The sequence below is a fragment of the Lytechinus variegatus genome, chromosome 4 (genome assembly GCF_018143015.1).
Source record: "Lytechinus variegatus isolate NC3 chromosome 4, Lvar_3.0, whole genome shotgun sequence".
Taxonomy (NCBI): Eukaryota; Metazoa; Echinodermata; class Echinoidea; order Temnopleuroida; family Toxopneustidae; genus Lytechinus; species Lytechinus variegatus.
In genome coordinates, this window is record NC_054743.1 from 28,414,420 (window position 1) to 28,429,087 (window position 14,668).

General features: G+C 37.9%; 2 protein-coding genes across 2 annotated transcripts; one reads left to right on the forward strand and one right to left on the reverse strand.

Moving 5' to 3' along the window:
* Positions 1–560: 560 nt before the first annotated feature.
* LOC121412925 (sodium/glucose cotransporter 2-like) lies at positions 561–6,852 on the reverse strand. The gene is made up of 4 exons (XM_041605687.1): positions 6,671–6,852; positions 3,126–3,197; positions 2,654–2,758; positions 561–623 (listed from the first exon to the last, which is right to left on the reverse strand). The coding sequence occupies exons 1-4, from the start codon at positions 6,749–6,751 to the stop codon at positions 561–563; spliced, it is 321 nt and encodes a 106-aa protein (XP_041461621.1). The 5' UTR covers positions 6,752–6,852.
* Positions 6,853–9,561: 2,709 nt separating this feature from the next.
* LOC121412926 lies at positions 9,562–12,739 on the forward strand. The gene is made up of 2 exons (XM_041605688.1): positions 9,562–10,034; positions 12,091–12,739. The coding sequence occupies exons 1-2, from the start codon at positions 9,718–9,720 to the stop codon at positions 12,737–12,739; spliced, it is 966 nt and encodes a 321-aa protein (XP_041461622.1). The 5' UTR covers positions 9,562–9,717.
* The last annotated feature ends 1,929 nt before the right edge of the window (positions 12,740–14,668 follow it).

The window sequence follows — 14,668 nt, forward strand, 5'->3', positions numbered from 1 at the left end:
TCGTTTTTAGATATGCTAATGTCCTAAAACAAATAGAATACAAATTCATTCTTTCAAGATTAATGTCAGCCAGGAAGCTCTGAAGAGTTTGTTTATACTATTACGTAACAAGGACAGCTGCAATCCCACTCCATGCTGTTCATCAGCCTGTTGTGGTGGCAGGCATCGGTGTTATCGGCTCTTATCAGCAGCAGCAGTCACTAAATCAACCCCACCCCAGTTTAAACGCGAGAAATGCAACTTTCCCAAAAACTGAAATTGGGGTGTCAATACCCCACTTGAGATCCCATTGACTAACATGCAAGGCATTATCAGCAGTCAGATGAACCCCACCCCAGTTTAAACGAGAGCTCTCCCAAAATCTGAAATTGGGGTTTCAAATACCCCACCTGAGCTCCCATTGACACAACACGCAAGGCAATGGAGTTCCTGTGTTATAAGCTGGTGGGGTATTTTTTAAACACAGGATTCGCGTAATGAACTCGGGTAAATACAATCTTAAAGTTTACACAACTCGATATTAAAAAAAATGAGAGGAATAAAATATAAACTCAATTAACTTACCCTGAAGACACATACACTGGAAGAAATATCCAACCGAGGAGAAGGATAGCAAATGCTGCCTGTAAAATAAGATAGATAGAAATATTCAAAATTATTTCTACATAAGTATGAAGATCAAATAATTACCATGTGATTTTTTTCTATTATTCGATACAGTGTGATTATATTAAATGATTGAAATGGAGTACAGTCCCCATCCTGATACATATGACAATTTCAGATTTATAGAAAGTTTGACGAAAATATTTTCATGATGCCCTTCAAGACCCACGTAACCCTTCTTTAGCTTACCAAAGAACATGTTCATTACTTTAACAAATATTTTCTTTAAATCTATGTTGAAATCCAGGTAAAAGATGTTGGCCGTGTCTTAATGGTTTACTGAATTCAAATGGCTTTGAATAATGCACCAATAACTAATGAATGTTTTTTTTTTGCATTCAAGTAGAAACATTTGGATTAATGTGAAAGACACGAACATGGTCCTATTGAAAAGAGGATAAATGGGGGAGTTCCTGCAGTACAGACGCAAGACCCTTCTAAAGTTTGGGAAATCCTCTATTCATTATTTTTTTATTGAACAAAGAATTTCTCTCTTTTTAACCCGGAATAACCGATGTTGTATACATGAAAAATTTCTGTTAGTTCTCTTTGGGTTCCTCTGCTCCAGCTTTACTCATTTCCCTATACAACAGGGGCCCGTTGCAGAAAGAGTTGCGTTTAAACGCAAGTCAAAAAATCAATCGCAAGTCCAAAATGCGCACTGTTGATTGGTTGAAAATAAAGTTGCGCATGATTTTTAGAGTTTCGTTTGATTGCAACTCTTTCTGCAACAGGCCCCAGATCGTATCTCTACGATGAGTGCACAATAGTCAGGAGGATTATTACACTTGTATCTATTTTCTCGACCCAGAAAGATGGCATCCGTATCATCACGATCATAATACAATTTCTTCCTATCTCAAAAGAGTTGTATACCAGCGGGAATACATAAAAACACCACCATAACCACGCGGGACGTCTAGCGGTGCGGATTATGCCGCATTTTTGTGAATTGAGTGCAGCTACCCTTGCTACGGTTCTCCGAAACTTTACAAAATTACAATCAGAAGAGCCGAAAAGAGACGGATGAATGTATATAGTTTCCTATTTCAAATCAAATTATATATATTTTTTTATAGTAGGAGGAAATATCACAAGCATAAGGAACAAGTTGCATTAACATCTGTTTTGTCGTCATAATGTGGATATGGTGGAGAACGAATCGAAAGAATGTGCCACAAAAGTATGTATGATGATAAATGAATATACGTATCTGGATGATTTCATATTAAATTAAATGTTATCATCCTTTTACAGTTTTCAAATGAACATATTCCTGAATACTATAATGAGAATGATTGAAAGTATTAATCATAATTCATCAATTAGTAAGGGATAAATCTCACACGTTAAAGCTATATTGATTGTACATTTTGATTTAATTTTCATGATTCGGTACACCCATATTTCCAAAGATTTGGGATTAGATGGTTTGAATAGAACAAAGTAATTAACGTCATTGTAGACATAAACATAATAAAGTAAAACCGTAATGTTGCCCTGATGGAACATCTTTAAATGCATCGAAAACATTATAGTTAGGTTGCGCCCCATACTTCCACTGATCCCGCTTTATCGAAAATTACTCTTTATCGAAAATTTCTAGTTATCCAAATATAATGTTTTGCACGACTTCTTTACAGTCTTTATTTATATCAATACCCAGGCACCCCCCGGGGGGAGGGGTGCATCCCGTTAAATGTGGAAATGATAACGGGTGTACCCCTTGAAAAGCCTTTATTGCGAACGATTTTTTCCTTATCAGATTTTTCTAGAAGCAAAATGCCATTCATTTTTTTTTATCAAAACCCCTTTTCACTGTTTTGGTTTCTGTTTTACTAGCCATAAGACAAAATGTCGTTCATTTCCTACTGAAGACTCTTATTTTTTGGTTTTGACTGTTGATTTTTTTCGCCAACTGGCAACCGTAGAAGTCCAACTCTGGTTCCGCATTTGACCAGAAAATAGTTATATACTGGTATATTACCATGATTTCGTAAGCCGCCACGGCTACCCCGGCTGCGGCCCCAGTGCCCGCCAAACCGATGAAATGGCCAGTTCCGATGTTACTTGCAAATAATGACGCCCCGATCTGAAAATAGAATGAAATTTATACGGCATGTTGGAATTTTGGTGGATTGAATAAAAAAGTAATAATAATGATTAATCTTTTGTACCCAGGGTAGCCACTTCAGCTCTTGCCATTCTCTATTCTCGTACGTTGACCATCCGATAAGAAGGCAAGACGCCTGGCCCCATTTTCTAATGTCTTTGATACTCGGCCATTGCCTCGAGAGGTCATTGACTTGGTGGACCATATGCATAAATTTGGATTATGATATTATTCATTGTCATGGAATGCGAAATATCATGGTTATGATGAGAGATTAAATTAAGCACAATATTTGGATAAAAAATATATACTGTTATGTAAATTTATCGAAACGTGCATAACTCACGGGTAGCCATAACATCGATCGTCCTGCGAGGAAATATCCACTGGCATTGCTTCTGTTGGTCTTGTACATAGACTGAAATAAAGAAATAAAAACTATTAGTTGTTACTTATTACATTTCACTTTTTAATCCCTTTCATTATCAATCAAGTGGTTATGTATACATGTTAAATGAATGGAATTAATTTGTTCATTTGTTTATCATCGATGCAACTAAATGGGGGGGGGGGGTGGGCTTTAGGGACCCTTGCCCCCAAAATTTTCACAACAAAGAAAGAAAAAGAGACAAGGAAATAGAGAAGGGTGAAATATATTATTTTATGTATATTATGTAAAAATCCATCACAAAATTCGATTGTTGCAGTTGACGTGTCGAAATCTTTGCTCGCTCGCAACTTCTTATAGATTTTGATCGATACGCCACCCGTGGCCCCCTCAAAACTGTCGGCTCATTACACCACCGAAAGATAAAATGATTTATTTATTTTTTCATTTACCAAGACGGAAATTTCATTACCAAGCGCATCATTTATTTCAACGAAAAATGAGGGGACGAGTCAGAGGCGGGGCTAAAGTAAGAGAGATATCTTGAACTAAGTGAGGGAATTATATAATGCTTGTCAATTGGCCTTGCATAGTGGAACGCACTGTGTATTACGCAATGTTTGTTATTAAACAACTATACCATATAATAGGGTGCCTTGAGCATGTTGGGGCTCGGGGATCTCTGCATTAATTACACATTTCTTGTTCTAATTATGACTGTTACATTCACCAATAATTGTTGACTGAAAACACAGGAAATCCCGGGAATCCTTGCCAAACTTGTGTCTAATTCAATTGTTGCTCCGTGCCACCTGCGGTTGAAACGGAACTTTTTAATTTCCGTCTTTTCGTTTTGGTCAGCACAACACATGTAATAAAAAGGCCTAAATTTAAGACATTACTGTATCATATAACACCGTATATGCCAACACGTACCTACTACTCTAACAGAGAAGAATAAGAAGTAAACGTAGGATGGGGGGGGGGGGGGGGGGGGGTTAAAGACAGGAGGATCTGTACATGGTAAACCTCGATAGAGGAGGCAAGCACAATATTGTATTATTTTGCTACCTAATGACAAGCCCATCCCCCTCCCATGAGGGGGGGGGGGCTCATCTCCATTTTGTGAGAACTTCCCATGAACAAATTACGAAGTAATCGTGAAGGAGGTTGGGGGGGCAGTGTATATAAGATTTGGGAGAGGCATAGATGTAGAACGAAAAATGCAGAGAATCAGGAGAATTCGCAAATAATTAAACATTTTGAAATTATGAAAAACATCATTCGATTTTATTGTTCATGTAAAGTGCAGTCACCATTTTTTTCAAAAACAAAAATCTGTTGATATAAAAAACGTAAGTCGGATCCAATAGAATTGCTACACAGCAGAAGTTATAAGAACGTTTAACCATGGTTTAACAACGCTTATCACTACTTCCATCACACAAAATTTATTGCCTCTGACAACAAGGACGTGGCAGACATGGTTGATTAGTTATATTACCCACAGATTTACGAATTATTTTTTGAATGTGAGCCTGGCAGTCACAAAGCTTTATTTTAATTCAATGCCTCATGAAGCGAAGTTTAAATCGAAATTTGATTAAAAAATCATCGATGCTAGAAATAGTTTAGTGTGAATCATGGGCCTGATATAGTCATCTTTTGAAAATACAACTTAATAATCATTATTATACTGATAATTTGTATATTTCTTTTTGCTTAAATCACATCATTTGCACTTCATATTCCGTTGCTCGTGAGGTCTCGTATTAATTTGCGAACAGAGTAGGGACAGGGTCACCACGGAAGCAGTCGGGACGAATGCCCTGTATGATTTATTTTTCAAGTAGTGAAAGAAGGGGAGAATGTAAGAAAAAGTATGAAAAGAATACAAGCACGGAAAAATAGAGAGACAGATAAATAGAGGGTGAGAGAGAGAGGGGGGGGGGGGGAAGACAGACAAAGAGATAGAGAGTTTGACCCACATTATTCACTTTAAAACTAAACGTCACATTTATGTTGCCCCCACTGTAATATTCTAGAGCTACCCCTGGAACAGCTTTATGACACATGCTCCGAGTCATATAACTTCAGGGACATAGTATTTATCTACCAGATTGTTATTCCCTGCGTAGTCGGGCTGCATGGAACATAATCGAATCCGTCTGCAAATATCGATGAATTGAAAACAGTAAAGAAAAACAGGAACGCAAGTAAATTAGATTAAAATCAAATCAATTCCGTCAAGTTACGCTAAACGCCATCTACCCTCCCACAAAAATGAGTAGTATCCGTTTCTACTAATACCAACATTTTGTTTTTGGTTTTGCATTTAAGGTTCATTTATAAACGTTGTTTCAGCAGAGCTAGGCCGTAGTACCAGGTTAAATTTACGCACACATCAAATAATTAACACCTTTTTATTTATTCATTCATTCGTTTATCTATTTATCAAGTTATTATATATCGAGTGTTGTCCCGTCAGTATGAGTATAATCCGAAGGAGCCCTGCAGGTCATCCTGGGATATTCATTTCTTTGTTCGTTGTTTTGTTACATTTTGTTTGTATGTTATATTCGACATAAAAAACTAAATGTAACAAAACAACGAAAACAAAATGGATAAAAATAAGAAAACAAAAATCGTAACTAAATACATTGACAAAAGTGAATGAACATGACAAATTGACCAATTACCAGACGAAGAAATTCAAATAAAGTAATGGGAGATGAAAACATACCCGTTCTCCTCCCATAATAACCAAAATTGTGGTAAGTAAATGTGGATACGATATGCCAAACTAATATGGGAAATTGATGTATTCCATAAAGATGTATTTCATCTCAACGTCAACAAACTCTCCATAGCAACTCGCTATAGGTCAATCAATTACTGAGCTCTAGTATGTGACACAGGGAGCATTTTGCAAGGTGAAATTCTTCACCTTTCATGTCTGAGACACAGTTGTAAACCAGTGCCACTAACAATAATTTCGAGCATCCAAGACTAGTTACAGAAAGGAGTCTTAAAGTTACTTCCTGTGTGGCGATGAATAGCACCTTAAAAATGGAAATTCGATTTTGTTAACTTAAGTTATACTGCAAAAACTCACAGTGTTGATTTAATACCAGCCCGGAATCTATATATGTCCTCACCAGAGAAGTATTGAAACAACACCAGTTTGAAATAAAACTGGGGCTGTTTTAATACTAATTGCTGTTGTATAAACATCTATATGACCAGGTGTTAGACCAAAACCAAACTGGTGTTGTTTAACACTTTTCTGGTGTGGACGTGTATAGATTCCGTCCTGGTGTTTTTGCAGTGTTCGTAACAAAACCCAGCACCAACAATAGCAGCGTAGCAAACTTCACGAAATCTATGTGGTTTGCGATTGATTCTATAGTGAAACTGAACTAGGAGATGCGCGATTTATGTTAACACTCTCGCAGTATTTACACTTTTGGCAAGGAAGAGGATTATAATGTTGATTAACTCACCCATAGCCCGACAACGATGACGAACACGAAGTAAAGAACAATGATGACGATGTCGGCCGTAGCAAGAGATCCCTCGGCCATCTTGCTACTTGAACGGGTTAAAAATGCTCTGCTCAAACACAATATCTTGCCCAGGTCTGAGATGGGCTGTACACAACAGGTTGAGAATATGAGGGGTGCTGGGAAAATATGGGGTTAGTAATAGGAGGCGCGGAAGAGGTGTGTCACCCACTGCTCTTGCTCACTCATTATCTATAGTCGATTTGACATTTTCCGAACCTAGAAATGTTCTTTCCGATGAAGTTTTTTTTTTCTTGATTCGTGTTCCTATGGGGTCCTAGAACAAATTCAGCTTGGTTGCCCAAAGTTGCCGTTTGGGCAATTTTGCTAATGGCCGCCAGATGCCATCTTAAAAACCTAACTTTGAACCCCTGTCCCAAAAATGATGAGTAATGACTCGTTTTAGGGGTTTAGAGATGTGTAGAGCCGATTTCTGTAATCATTTTTGCAATATAAGTTCATCTTTAGGTCAAATCCAAGATGGCCGCCAGATGCCATCTTGAAAACCTAACTTTTGAACCCCTTTCCCCAAAATGATGAGTAATGACTCGTTTTAGGGGTTTAGAAATGTGTAGAACCGATTTCTGTAATCATTTTTGCAATATAAGGTCATCTTCAGGTCAAATCCAAGGTGGCCGCCATCTTGAAAAATTGACTTTTGATCCCCTTGCCCCAGAATGACGAGTAATACCTCTGTTCAAGAAAAAAACTTCATCGGAAAGAACATTTCTAGGTTGGTGTATTGAGCCTATGAGACTGTCAAATCGACTACTAGCGCGTTCGGACTGAATAAAAAATAGATAAAATCCGCCCCGTTCGACCAATTTCGTTCTCGTTAGGAAATATATAATTGCATCCGTCCTGACCCCTTCTTTACTCTCAGCAATGTTTCAGCTCACATATCAGGTTACAATGTAATGACACGCATTCGTATACGGGTATAGGCATCTATCTAGAACTAATCTTTTCTTGCTAACAGCCCTAACATTCACTTTTTTATTCACCTAAGCCTATATGGAAGTGATGCCTTAAACACATTTTAAGTTTTTTTATTCATTTCCTTAAACATACAAATTCAAATCAAATCAACTGCAGACAAATTTTGAAAATTGTACAATAATAATAACAGCTTCTATGGAAATGGACAAAGATAAGAATACACACACACACACCCCTCCCTCTCACGCCCCAATAGATATAGAGAGATAGGGTGGGGTCTGTGTGTGTGTGAATGTGAGTGTGAGTGTGTGAGAGAAAAGGTGGTGGGAGAAAAAAATATCAATTCTAATAATGGTTTTCACGTAGATATTCGGGGCGTTTCATCTAAATTTTCATCTTCAACTTCATTGATTTTTGATCGGCTATGAAGCACAATTTCTACGGTAACTGTCGGATGAAAACGTCTGACAAGTCTTTCATGAAATGCTCCCCAGGTTATAAGTACATGTAACTATTTATTTTCGATACTTAGAAAAAATTAGCACCCCCTCATATAGCGTCAAAAAATTGTACACGTTTCCCTTTTCTTCCGTATTTTGTTATTTATGATTTTTTTATTTGATAGTTTTCTACGTTGATTGGGATAAGGTTCCACTAGTTTAATTTTTTTTAACGAAAAATGTTTACTCTAGCTTTGCTTAAAATCAGCTTCTTTTCAGTGAATTTGTTTGTTACACTTCTAACATATTGATATATGCTTCATCTCTACGCCAGCATTTGATTTCAAAATGTAAAGAAACAATAACTGTGTGATTCTTTTGATTTGTGACATCTAAATTTTAATGAACATATTGTGCAAATGAGATTACCGATAATTTTCCAGGGTTACACATGCATTCATTTTGTTCCCCTTTTTTAAAATGAAATATTTAAATTTCAATTTTATTTGAAAAATGTAAAACTTGCACTGTCATTTAAGTAGTTATGCCTCTTCGTGAGATAATGAGGACCCCTCTTTATTTTCAAATGTATACAAAGTCGATTTTAAACGGTTCAAAAAGTGCTATAAAATCCAAACGAAAAGACTTCATTGGCTTTCTAATTTCCAGATTAACTAAATAGGGAATGATAATATAGAGGTCTACATATAAATAGTAGGGAAATTTACAAATCCTGTCTCAGTTTACATTCTTATTTGATTTTCGAATTATGTTCTTTGTTATTATGAACTGCATCCTTCAACTATCGCTTCACCACATAGTGACAAAAGTTTTACGGCAAATCCCCCGGGGGTGGGGGCACTTACATTGACGAGTGGATACCATGCGCGACCCAAAAAACACGTAAAATGTCTTTTTCACGATAGGGCACGTTACATACGTAACGTGATAAGGGTGTCAAAAACACAAAAATAAAGAAAAAGAGTATCTATTTCGCTAGGAAAATTACGTGTTTAGGGTGGAATATGTGGGAATGAATAAAAAAAAAATTGTTTTATAAAGGATGTCCTTTTTGCCCCAACACTTCGTGTGTAGAGTCCGATTTGCGCGAGGTGTAGAAGGTGAGGTCGTACAAAACCAAATAAGGTAAAGCCGACGACCGAAGTACCCGTAATAATAAAACATTCCTGTAGTTGTTTAGGGGTTCATTTCAGGGAATATTTGCAAAGAATATCGTTTTGTTTCAAATACTTGTTAAGGATAGGGTTTCACACGCCAAATACTTGTTAAGGGGTGCATTTTTAGAATATGGAAATTACGTGTTTTGGGTGCTTTTCGAGACCCCATGGTCGCGCATAGTATCCACTCGTGAATGGAAGTGGCCTCCCCCCGGGGCCAAATCATGAAAGCCCCCCCCCCCCCTCTAGCGTCTGTCGATGCGATCGACTGATTTTCAATAGATACATCGAGAGACTCCAGGCCAAGGTCTCTGTAACACTTGCCTAACAATATTTTCAAAGAGTTGAACAACATATCTCACAATCGACAATCATCGAACTTCGAAGTGGGCAAACACGCTTTACACTGCGTGCAAGTCAGAACGAATAAATGGCAGACGCTACTTCGGAAAAGCAGAATGGTTCGACTCCAAGCGTTCAAACCCCGCATGGGCCGCGGACTCGCACCATCCTGTGGTGTGTGCCACGTTCTTGTTCCACCGCCCTCACCAAGTGCCTGAGCTTTTGCAAAGAGACCGAGGTGTGGTTCGAACCCTACCTCTACTGCAAGGCGACAACCGACACAGTGAGGGAGGTATTAGGCCTCCACCTACCCCGTCAATACAAGGGAAATGAAGAACAGTTTAGGCAAGCTGGTGATCTATTCGACAAGATTTGCCACTGTGAAGTAAGACCGGAATATTTATCGTAAGTTTAATATTTTATAACGGATAATCTTACCTACTATATTTTTCTGATAGTATTTATAGCTATACTGCATGTGTATACTGCCCAAAGCCGGGTTGCGAAGTTATCGTAGTTTTATTTGTTATAGCTATTTTTTTATCATGCAAAATAATGTTGAAATTTTGATATTTTGTTTAAACATTCCAAAAGATGATACCCTATTGCTAGTGTTCAAGAATAGTTACAAATAAAATAGAGGGCTTCAGACGCGAGAATATTGACCCCCCCCCCCCCCCCAAAAAAAAAAGAAAAAAAAATTGGGAATTAAATCATTCATGATAAAAATTACAGTCCTAAGTACTAGTCACCATTTGGTGATTTAAACATGCCTTTAAATTCACGTTTTGATGTGAATCATGTAATTTCCGATTGGCAGTTCCGTAAACTCTAGATAAGTGCTTACAAAAAGCGCTCCGCAAAGTTAATTGTGGAATGATGTGCTCATTCCACCTGGCATTAGCTTCGTTATATTAAAGGGAAATCCAACTGTGGTTATAAGATTTGTGAGAGGAAAGAAAAATAAGTAAAACAGAAGGGCGAAATTTTGAAAGAAATCGAATAGGCAATGAGAATGTTATACCTGTTTAAAAGGTAAGATCTCTATGTTTATGTCAAATTGGCAACATTGTCAAAGGCCATTCACGTTACTATGATGTATTTGTTGTTTTCTCTTAATTAAGTAGATATTCCCCAGGGGTAGTAATCATAATATCAAACAGACATCATATTGCTCTACGTCCTCCTGGAAGTAAAATAGAATTTGAAGTAGAACCTTTCAAAATGATATTTTAGTCATCTTATTGGAGTAAATGAAAGTGTAATCGTTGCTAATCATCTCTATAACCATGATAACATCACCAATGTGGCAAATTCGAAATCTCCATAGGTATAGTAATTACCAATTTTTAAAACTTTTAAAACTTCTTAACACTCTTATTGTTTATCCGATAGTGTTCAAGCTTTGAAATATCTACTTGTCGTATTTTCACTTTTCCTCTAGCATGTCTAGAAACAACCTTTAATTTTTGCCTGATTTCCCTTTAAGTTCAATATTTGTGTTATATGGAGTGGTACAAACAATGAATTACCACACTGCAAAAACACTGGTGTTAATCTAACACCAGCCCATATTCTTTATATGACCACACCAGAGAAGTGTTAAAACTAAACCAGGTTGGTTATGGTCTAACACCAGTTAAAAAAGAGTATCGGTTTGGTTCTAAACTTAAGTTCTTTCAATACTTCTCCGGTGTGGACATAAAAGATTCCGGGCTGGTGTTGAATCAACACAAGAGTTTTTGTAGTTCAGCACCGGTAACTCCTTGGTATAAGGAAGTTGCCTTTTTAAACCTGCGTAGAGCAAAGTAATTGCTTGCCCTTGTGTCAGTTTTAGTAATTTTCCCTCGTTAAAAATGCGTCATTACTTGAAGTTGAAACAGATATAACATAGTAGTACTAATTGTAACTAATCAAAGTAACATCATATTACTCTGCATGCATCTCAAGATATGTATTTGAATTGTGTCACATGACCGATAGGTGTGTTCGCACCGGGACGCAAAACACTTTCAATCACATAGAAAATATATTGTAAAATGCCTTTCATAATGAAACCCGGAGTCTTTGTCGAAAATTGGTGGGTCAAAACCGCCCTGTTTCGTCCTAGAATGTAAAAAGCGACGTATTATTTGAAAATGTTCTTCAGCTCCGAAACTTAGGACCAAACTGCTCTTCCGGGTCAAAAATTTTCGACAAAATCCTCCTTAAATCATCGATTTGAAGGACAGCATGCTCAATGAATATGCATAAAGACATGCATAGAACTGTTTCACTGAAATAATGCAAATAATGAAATGTCACAACTTTGCTTTTCTTTTTCCGATTTTGATGAAATCTTCAGTGTTTTCTGTCAAAACCATATCATTTTCAGCATGAAGTGCCTCCTTAAGTAGCCATGTGATGTGATCACACCGAATTCAAAACAATTTCCACTGTTTTCTTTTTTATATAAATACAGGTTTGCGTCGATTGGTAAATTCTTGGAAAGCTCCAGCGAACGTCATGTATTTGTCAAGGACATGGCATACGCTATCACGCCGAATGAATACATATTTCTTCCTGAAGGTTACAAACACGTTTTCCTCATTCGGCACCCACTTCGGGTGTTTCGTTCGTGGCGGAAGGCAATGTTCGCTCAACATTCGGCTCTCGGTCTACTGAAGGGCGAGGCCGCGGTCGAGGAGTCGTACGACCTCGAGCGTGATTGTCCATATTTAAACTCAGGTGGCCTTATGATCAAGGATACTTACGACATATGGAAGTACGTCTGCGAAAATCTAGACAGCGATCCGATTGTCATCGACGGCGACGATCTGCTGTCGAAGCCAGCAGAAGTGTTGCCGAAGTTCTGCAAAGCGATTGGGCTTCCTTACGACGAGTCGCTATTAACGTGGGACGCTTCTGCCGAAATTACGAAAAGCTGGAAGCTCCCGGCTGATGGGCTTGTTGGAAATCTGGTCCATTTATACGGGACGGCCATTTTGAGTGGGGAGTTTCTGGAGGCGAGTAAACCGCCCTCTCGTGACGAGGTTACCGCTGACGTCCTGAGATGTAGCGATGAGATGATAAAATATTATGAAGAGATGTATGAAGCCCGCACAAAATAGCAAAGTAGTTAAATCGGCATGAATGGCCACAACACAGAAATGTATAAAAAGTCTCTGTCACATGATGTTTCTAAAGATACCATCTGGCTCCGTGTAAAGACTTTTGGTATAGAGAATAGATGGCAATGACGTCATTATTTTCCTTCCTGGGTATGTTCTGGTGGAAAAGATCCGTCGCTTTCACCACAGAACACCGGATTCGACTCTTAAAAGTGCACGACTCGCCTTAATCGTCGGCAGTGTTTAGCATAACGATCTGGATCCTATAAATATTGAAAACGTACATAGTACTTGGTCCTAATTCTGAAGCCAGGAGGGTGTAGCTGTTCGTAAGTTAACAGCAAATTGTAAGAACAATTGGGGAACCTTTCTTACGCGCTCAATAGTCACCAACGAACATTTAATGGTGAATAACATTTACCACAAGAGAGGATCACCAGTCGTTCTCAAAATTATCGTAACTTAAAGGACATGCCCCAACAAAAGCTTGATTTGAATAAAAAGGGAAACATGCAACAAGCATAACACTGAAAATTTCATCAAAATCGGATGTAAAATAAGAAAGTTATGGCATTTTAAAGTTTCGCTTATTTTCAAACAAAATAGTTATATGAACGAGCCAGTTACATCCAAATGAGAGAGTTGATGACATGGCTCACTCACTATTTCTTTTGTATTTTTATTATATGAAATATGGAATATTGTTATTTTCTCGTCACTGTCATGTGAAATGAAGTTTCATTCCTCCCTGAACACGTGGAATTCCATTATTTTAACATTTTGTGCTTCAGGCAAGGAGGTCCTAATCGTCAAATTCGTAAAAATCGAAATATTGTATAATTCAAACAATAAAACACAAAATGAATTAGTGAGTGACATCATCGACTTTCTAATTTGGATGTAACTGGCTCGTTCATATATTTGTTGGAAATAAGCGAAACTTTGAAATGTCATAACTTTCTCATTTTACATCCGATTTTGATGAAATTGTCAGCATTGTGCTTGTCTGATTTTTCTCTATTGATTCAAATCAACATTTTTCTGAGGTGGACTTGACTTTTAATTACGAAAAGCTTTAAGAAACGGCCCTTGGTTTGACCTGGGCCATACTCTAACTCTGTGTTAAGATTATGGGAAGCCCCAAAAAATGATAAAATGCGTTTACGTTATAATGTTTCTTACGTTCAATTTTTGTTGTTGTTGTTGTAATGATAAGAAAACCATTTCAGTAATTATTCCCAGACAGATATGAACAATTCGAGTTGTAAAATGAGCTGTTTAACTGAATGTGTACTGTTAAAGACACCTGTCACAGTTGGTTATCCATACCTGGCTATCCATCGCTAAAACCACAAATTTCTTATTTTTTTCTGAAGACAACATTCGTTGGAAATTAGCATCATGCGATAGGGTGATACTACGTGAGGGGGTTGAAGTTAGTCACTCGATTGGTGCGTGGAATTTATAACGGATCATTTGTCGTAGTTCCTCGAATCTTAATATAATTTCTTTGAGATAAACTTACTAGGGAACGCTGCACTAAGGATAGCGTATAATTTCTCTCAGTATGAATTACATACATTACGTGGAGCGTTGTGGCCCAGTGGATTAGTCTTCGGACTTTGAAACAGAGTGTCGTGGATTCGAGTACCAGCAATGTCGTTATTTCCTTCGCCAAGAAATTTATCCACATTGCAGGGGCCGCGGAACGGTTTTCAAACTGGGAGGGGTGGGGGGGGGGGGGGGGGGGGCTGACCATGCTAAAAATCACAGTCATATGGTCATTTTTGCATTTTATACAGGTTTAGAAAAAAAAAAGTGTGTGTGGGGGGGGGGGCTGAAGCCTCCCAGCCCCCGGTTCCGCGGCCCCTGAATTGTGCTGCACTCGACCCAGGTGAGGTAAATAGGTACCCGGCAGAATTTATTCCT